This window comes from Gymnodraco acuticeps, unplaced genomic scaffold (assembly GCF_902827175.1).
Source record: "Gymnodraco acuticeps unplaced genomic scaffold, fGymAcu1.1, whole genome shotgun sequence".
In the NCBI taxonomy this organism is placed as follows: domain Eukaryota; kingdom Metazoa; phylum Chordata; class Actinopteri; order Perciformes; family Bathydraconidae; genus Gymnodraco; species Gymnodraco acuticeps.
This window is the reverse complement of record NW_022990502.1, coordinates 1,997,121-2,005,035: the sequence shown is the minus strand read 5'-3', so window position 1 is coordinate 2,005,035 and position 7,915 is coordinate 1,997,121. Positions and strand designations below refer to the sequence as shown.

Genomic DNA, 7,915 nt, shown 5'->3' with positions numbered 1-7,915 from the left:
AATATCAATTCATGTAAATCCCAGCTCATCTCCTCATTTCCCTCCAGGCATTTTCTCAGTTTTTAACGTTTTCATTGTGCTGCCTTTTTAATCTTACCAAAGTGCACACTGCCATCTAGTGTTGTTCCTAAATATATGTCATGTATTGTGCTGTATTCTGATAACAGGAAGAGAAAAGCTCCTTTGCATCATTTGCAGACTTAATATCAGGAGGACAAAAACAGTTTTCAAGCATTTAGGGTTTGTTGATGTTCTACTAGTCTTGCAGCAGTGAATTGATTGCTTTGGGGGATAAAGGTGCCCATCAACACGTTCCAAAAAGAACATTTAGAACACAAAGGAATATGTATGTAGTTATGTAATTCAGTCACTTCCTGCATGAATGTACCAGATGTGCTTGTGTTTGTTGTTGATAGATTAGATTGACACAGGTAGAATGTAGTGTTATTAGTTTCACTTTAAAAGCGAGGGAAAATCAAAGTCAATCCCACACTAAAGTAAAACAAATATATTTTAAACTTGGAAAAATAGGTTTCTGGTGAATAAACAAGAAGAATCATGCTCCCTTTGATGAAACCTTTATATTTAACTTTGGAACAATCAGGAAACAAAGGAATATTTGGCCGCTAAATATAAACAGAAACTAAACTCCTCTTTTTGAAAGAAACACAACACGTGAGGCTCCATAGCTTCTCTCATGTGTGGCAGCTGTTGTTGCTGCTGCCTCCGTTTTCGGATATTTTGCACTTCTTCTCCTCTGAGGGCTTGAACACGTTGGCTCTGTAGAACTTCAGCTCTTTGATGCTCTCCTGGATGTCATCCAAGGCTCTGAGGAAGGAAACCACAGTTTAACTGTATTCCTTGAATTATGCATATAAACAATGACCCTTAAATCAAGCTTACAGGATAGGGCTGCAGGATTTTAAAAATATATTATCATAGTATTCTGACTGATATTGCGATATGATTTGAACAGAGAGGGAATGAGCCTCTTTGAAATATGATTCACGTTATCATTGAAAACATATCAAAACGACCATGGTGAGTTTTGTAGGGAATGTACCAAACAAGGCTTATTCAATAGGTCTGTAGTACCGCTCGGCTGGGACTTCTCTGGTGCACCAAATTCAGAATTGTATTTTCATGTAAAACAAATGTTGTGCTTACTGCGATTTCGATATTGCTCTAGTCCACATTGTGATTTTGATAAACCTTTGGTTATTTGGGGAACCACATTCCTGGATCATTTTATAATTTCAACTTTGATCTTATTCAAGACGCTTTTCCTATCAGTTTTGTTGGTTGTGAAACAAATGCACTCATCACCTTGAAAACGAAAATGTACAGTTTCTTTGCAAATGTCAATTAATGCTAAAAGTAGATGTAGTTGATTGAAGCAACACACTCCTCAGCACTTCCATACTTGTGAAGGTGTCTGACTGCTTGGTACGCATCGTCTGGCTTTATAAAAATCTTTGTTCACCATGGCTTCTTTACAATGTTACTTTAGTAATTAGTAGAAACAAATGGCAAATATACAAAAGCCTGACCTCAGTAAAGAAAAACACATTCCTCCTTCTATGTTTATGTTGATGCGTTTTTGTTTACCTGTGGGCTGCTTTCTTGTGAGGCACAATTTTATATTCCTTTGGATACCACCGTCTGAAAGTATTTACAAAGAACAAACCCATATTAAAATAATAATACAGTTGCAATGACTAGCTAACTGATGCATGCAGATAAGATCATTAGTGGGGCTAATAAATGACAAGTCTTAATGACGAGAAACAAAGGACAGAGGACTTGTGAGAGACAAATGTGGAAAATATTCAAATCCTTGTGCAAAAGTCCACACCAACACTTTCCTGCAAAGCTCCTTAATGGTGCTGACGTCAATGATCCTGTAGTGCAGGTGGAACATGAACTGAGGCATGAACTTGTCCAGGAACCTCTTGTCTGCGTGCACAGAGTTCCCTGCAGGAGGAGAAGTATAGGACATGACTGAGCTACATCAGTTGAATTATATCACACTACAGCTGAAGGTCACTCACCAGCCAGGGGACACTGTCCAGGGGGTGTGTGCTGTCGGACAAAGGACAGGAACTCATACTCTGCCTGTTCCAAAGTGATTTTACTGTCCTGCACCGCCTGGGTCAGTCCTGACTGAGACACAAGCACACTGGCTGTAAACATCCTTCAGTCAGTCAGCTGATTTACACTTGATTTATCCCTGGGGAAAACTGGGTTTCTTTACATTTGCTTACAAGTTACATTTAAAAAGTGAAACGTGCAATCAAGAAAAAATAAAAAGGAAACAACATAAGAAATATGCAATTTGTACAATTTAACAACATACAGTATGTATTATGTAGGTAACAATGTGTATATTATATATTAAAACACATTCAGTGGTGTATAAGTATTAAATCATATATTAATGCTGAATTGCAGATTTACAGAGGGTATTCAGCTCAATGCATTCTATGACTCAACATGAGTAAGCTAGGGCAGAAGACAGAGATAAACCCGTTTGGACTGTGATATAAAATTGGTTTTGTACAAACTCTCTACTTTTTAAGCCATGTCTTCAATTTAAACCCAAAGATAAATGTGTTCTTTGTATCCGTCTTTCTCCCCACCCCCTACAGCAGAGACAGCTCACCTCTCCATGGTGCTCTACACACCACTCCGACATGCCGTCCAGCAGCGCCTTTGGCTGGTTAATGATCAAGTTGGGCCCCTGCCGACCGAGAACACATGTGTTAAAGGGCCCATGTCATGCTTTTCCGGTTATTACACGTCCCCTTGTGTTATGTAGCTTGTTCTGCATGTGAACGGTCTGCAGAGTCACAAACCCTCAAAGTACACCCTGTAGCGAGTAAAACTCTAACACAGAGAAGACCTGTCTGTGCTGCCCCAGAACGCCTCGTTGGACATTTCTCTTTTTCCATTTGTTCTTCCGGGAACCAAGTGACGTAACGACGACCCAATGGACCAATCCGTGGAGCTCCTCACACACCAGGATCCCTTGGTGTCACTATCAAACGCAGTGGGGGGACCTTTAGAGTCGATTTTCAACTATCAGGGAGTCCCATTGACTTGCATAGATCTTTTCTCAGCCGCAGCTGCGTGGATCTCCACTCACAGTTTGCCACACACTCACATGTGTGTGCTCTAGGGCTGTCCCGAATACCATTTTTCGGGCTCCGGATATTCGGTAGTAATCAGCAGCGAATATTCGAATCGGAGAGATTTTTTTGTTTGTTTTAATGTTCATAACACGCTCCGAGACACCTGACAACACGCTGTTAAGCAGAAGCACAGAAAGAGCATACTATTACGATTTATATTTATTTATTGTCTCAGTACTCGCATACATTATAACTAAATGTGTCCTCTGCATTTAACCCAGCCGCAGTGCAGCGCCCGGGGACCAAATCTGGTTCCAAATTCCGTCTCTTCAATCTGGCTTTTAATGTGTGATTGTTTTTGTATTATTTGACTTTAACATTAACTATATATTTATTTGTTGTTCCTTCCTTTTCTTTTCCCTTCACTATATCTGTAAAGCGTCTTTGAGCACCTGTAAAAGCGCTAACAAATTAAATCTATTATTATTATTATTATTATAACGTTTTACAACCTGAAGATACAAAACACATATTTCTGTTATAACAACAATACTTTTAATAACATAGCCGTAACAGTAGGCCTAACAGGGTAACACTTGTTACCGATACAGTAAACAGTATTTAAATAAATGAAGAACGGAAAATAAATGAACGAACTGTATGCCAATAATTGCCTTAGCCCCAGATGTTCCCACATTGCTCCTATTATTTTCACTATTCGGATACAATTGAAAAACTAATATAAAAAAACAATTCGGTTACTTGCTTGCAACTATTTTCCAAACAAAGTATTTTTATCACGATTACACGATTTTACCATGTGTAACGTTACTGTTTAAACGGCGGATAAAGCAGCTTCATCATGGCAACTTGACAACAGCTAAACTAAGCTAGGCTAGTACTTACAGCATCCGGTGACTTTTCAGATTTGTTGTGCCACCGTGGTAGGCCAGTTTCTTGTCGCATATTTGGCACACTGCCTTCTTCTTACCGTCGTCCAATTTAAAATGGTCCCACACAGCTGAAGTCTTCTGCATTTTGTGTTCAGGTGTGTGAACCGAGGTGAAGCGTGGTGAAGCGAGCCGTTTGCGTTCGTGACTGTGAGTGAACGCGATGTCAGGAGCACAGGCTGAGATTGTATATATTTCCGCATTTTAATAGTGCGATTCAAAAGTATAAATATAGTATAAGAATATGGCAATTCGCCTTTATTGATAGCATACATTTAGGGGGGGGGCAGGAGCTCCAACAAGCCGTTTAGGACAGAGAGTGAATACACATACTATACAGAGATGCTGTTTGAGAAACCAATGTGATTTTGGAACATTGAACAATGTAAATATATTCTAGTAGACCTCAACAATGGAATTATGATCAGTAGAAATGGCCATGACATGGGACCTTTAAGTTATCAACATATACAGAATAGAAGCAGCAATCAACATTTTCTTTATTTTAAAATAGTGTTTTGTTACCTCAGCCAGAATATTCAGCTCAGAATCTGTGATCAGGCACGCCATCTCAATGATCTGGTCCTTCTCAATGTCCAGACCTGTCATCTAAAAAAATGACAGAAGACAGCAAGATGTGACATGTGTCTGGCACTCAAACAGCATCACTTAATTCCTTACAGCAATTACTTCCTGCCATAATAGCATGGATGTGTTCACAACATGGCTAAATAGTATTTAATGATAGTGTGCCTGCACCTATCATTTTCTATAATCAACACTGCCAATTAGACGTTTTTGGGAGGATGATATGAAAACAGCTAACAACTAAAAATGTAAAGAGTAACTATATTCCATGTTGGTGAAGTTCCTACCGAACACAACTTAAACTGAGCCGAGAGTCACATGTCAGTAATGTTAATAGCAATCATTATGACGGGACATTTTGTAGAGAATTGTATGGTCTGGTTAACACAAATGATGTCTGAGATCTACATCATGTAAAGCCATCTAGACTTGCTGTCTTTATCTGCTCAATCATCCATTAGTTGATCAGTTATTCTGGGATGTCATCATTTTTCGTATAAACTTGAGCCTTCATGTACACATGTGTACGTTTACAAGCATATGTTAAACATTTTAAAAGGTTAGCCTGGTGCAGCATCTGTTTTACTGGCTATTATGTTTGTACTTGCCGTAATGTTGCTTCAAACTAAATGGATAAATAGCAAACAATCTCTTGGCAGAACGTGAAGTTGCCATTTCATAACATAAAGTCTGTAGACCCATCTCGATAGCTCTTAATTTCGGGGTGTTCAATGATTTGCTAACGTTAAAAAGTCCTCATGTACTTAACCAACACATTATTTAAGTTTTACACATAGAAACGTTATACTCAGCATCCTTTCGGCTAGCGTTACCGGTTAGCTTGGTGTAGCATACTATTAGCACATGTCAGAGAAGCTACAGCCAGTAGCCTCAGGTGTAGAACACGGATAGAGCCGTTGTTCGCCGGTGACTTACCTCCAGGTCCACCCACACCATTCTCTGCGACATCGCGTTGAGCGACATGCTGATTTTTCTGGATAACTGGACGTCCGAACTTGAAACGAATCTGGAGGTGAATGTGTTTATTCCCCGGCTAACCGGTGCGTTTCTCTGCAGAACAAGGCTGCAGTGTGAGTGACAGCCTGCCGTTATCTGCCGCAGGACGGGAGCTCTCTTCTGGCAAACAAACTCTAGAATGACTGGAGCCCATGCCGAGGAGGTCCGCGAGAGCACTAGCATCCTAGGCCGGCTTCCGATCTGATCTGTCGTAAAAACAACTACATCCCATCAGGGGACACAGAGGGCGTAACTATCGCGAGAGTTCTACCTACATCCATGAGTTGCAAACAGGTTGCAAACGGTTGTTTCTCAAAACTATAGACTGCTCAAAACGTGAGATGTTACTAGTTGCATCTTATAAATGGCTGACCGTGACCAATGTAGATCCACGATGTAAATCAGCATCTTCATAATACATATTGCTTTCTTTAAATATGTTTTATTTTCCAAACTAAGCCACATTTGAACTTACTGTTCTTAACATTGTTTTATATTTAGAGAGCCAATCAAAGATAAATAAATCCAAATTTAAATCATGCATTTATTAGAATATCCTTTTCCTTCTTACCTTGGTTGGCAGTCATTTATGTGTCCATATATTAAAGGATTTTCATTCATACACACATTTTTACTTATGTTGTCCTCTAGGCTATAGGACAAATTAGATACAAGCCACATGACAACAACAACCCTAACTTCAAGATGTCTTCTGTCAATCAACATGAACATAGTTATTTTATTAATAAAAAAATAAGTGTTCTAATGGCTTAACTTTGAATACAAATATTTATTTTTAGTAGTATCAGAGTTAATGTTTTATGGTTCAGTGATATAACTCTTTCTGTTTGTTAATACCTTGTTTTTAATTAGGCTATGTTCCTCATTTGTTATTGTCATTTTCTGCCATACTCTGTAAAGCACTTTGGGCTGCATCAGGGGATAGCCTACGAGTACAACAGACTACCGTTCGGCTACTCCCTATCCCCACGCACGTTCAGTAAATGTGTGGTCACAGCGCTTCAGCCGCTGTGCGCTGCCCATGGCATGAGGGTTTCCTTTTATCTGGACGACCTCATAGTCATGGCCAGGTCCAGGGAATGGGCAATGTTTCCTACACATAACCAGTGGCGTTTTTATATGTACAAAAGTGGTGGGGCACAAAAAACTTAGATGTCTATAGCTTCTGCAGTGAGGTTCATGGCTGGTGAGGCACTGGCACTGACTCTTCAGGTTTACATATTATATTTTGACCTAAATCAAAATATAATATTATTTTCAAAAGCTTTTTTTGTCTGATGCTTCAATTAATTTTAAACAGAAAGTTCAACAAAAGGATACCCAAAAAATGTAATTTTATCATTTAAATATTGAATTGTTCTCTCTTAGTAAGATCCCATTTTCAATAAAATTGCAGTCTTACCTTGACTTAAAGATTAAGTCCATTTGCCTATCCTTCTGGACAAAATTCTCTATTACTTTTTTGTAAAAGTCCTCCTTATGTTCTTGTAGTTTCAAAAGTCTATCATAAATCTAATCTAATCAATAGATTTATGATTCAAAAATTATAAAAGTAGGGTAGACATGTGGATATTATCCGGCTGAACAAAACGTGCATTTATCTAACAGCTACGTTTCCCACAGACCTTATTTGGAGCTATTTTCTAAAATCCTATGGAGAAATATCATTGCTTTTTTGTGGAGGGAAGCCATGCGCAGCTTACTTCCGGGTTTTAGGACGCCTCACTGCAGCTCTCTCGTCTCTTCTTCACACACCACACTTTTCGCGGCACACGTACTTACAGCCAATCAGCTCTGAATGATGTGAGATGACGTATGGTGGGGATGGCAGCTCAATGCCCCTATGGTCATTATTTTTTTGCCACACACATTAAATAGGAAAATATTCTGAACATGCGCAGTGTAGTTTTTACAGTCACCGTTCACTTAGACAGTAAGAGGGAGGGGCAGGATCGGGTTTTGTCCCACATGGCTCTAAACAGCTCAATAGGCACACACTGTAGACACTAATAATTACTAACACAGTGTACTAAGTGTTATGTTCGTAACCTGAATTTAAATCAGGCTTTGTAATTATTTGAGTGACCGAGATCATGTAAGTGTATTTCAAGTGTACTATGTATTAATTTATTGAGCTGTACTTAAATCAGGTTTAAAAATTGTTTGACTTCTGTTTATCTTTCTTACAGTGCAGACGCTTTTCTGCTT

At 39.0% G+C, this 7,915-nt stretch overlaps 1 protein-coding gene across 2 annotated transcripts; it reads right to left on the bottom strand.

The window, feature by feature from the left end:
* Positions 1-437: 437 nt before the first annotated feature.
* smfn (small fragment nuclease) lies at positions 438-5,911 on the bottom strand. 2 transcript variants are annotated; one of them, XM_034226767.1, is made up of 7 exons: positions 5,606-5,909; positions 4,607-4,690; positions 2,663-2,740; positions 2,052-2,163; positions 1,866-1,974; positions 1,609-1,662; positions 438-828 (listed from the first exon to the last, which is right to left on the bottom strand). In XM_034226767.1, the coding sequence occupies exons 1-7, from the start codon at positions 5,867-5,869 to the stop codon at positions 696-698; spliced, it is 834 nt and encodes a 277-aa protein (XP_034082658.1). In that variant the 5' UTR covers positions 5,870-5,909; the 3' UTR covers positions 438-695. The 2 variants fall into 2 exon arrangements, with proteins under 2 accessions (XP_034082658.1, XP_034082659.1); XM_034226768.1 differs by lacking the exon at positions 2,663-2,740 and having other exon boundaries at positions 5,606-5,911.
* Positions 5,912-7,915: the final 2,004 nt, after the last annotated feature.

What these genes read in the sequence shown, in the direction of transcription:
- smfn (XM_034226767.1), bottom strand. Translation starts at nt 5,869, where the DNA reads ATGCTAGTGCTCTCGCGGACCTCCTCGGCATGGGCTCCAGTCATTCTA. An exon ending in GTGTAGAGCACCATGGAGAG is followed by an intron (nt 2,164 to 2,662) that starts GTGAGCTGTCTC and finishes CTTGTGTCTCAG; the next exon opens with TCAGGACTGACCCAGGCGGT. An exon ending in TGGACAGTGTCCCCTGGCTG is followed by an intron (nt 1,975 to 2,051) that starts GTGAGTGACCTT and finishes CTCCTCCTGCAG; the next exon opens with GGAACTCTGTGCACGCAGAC.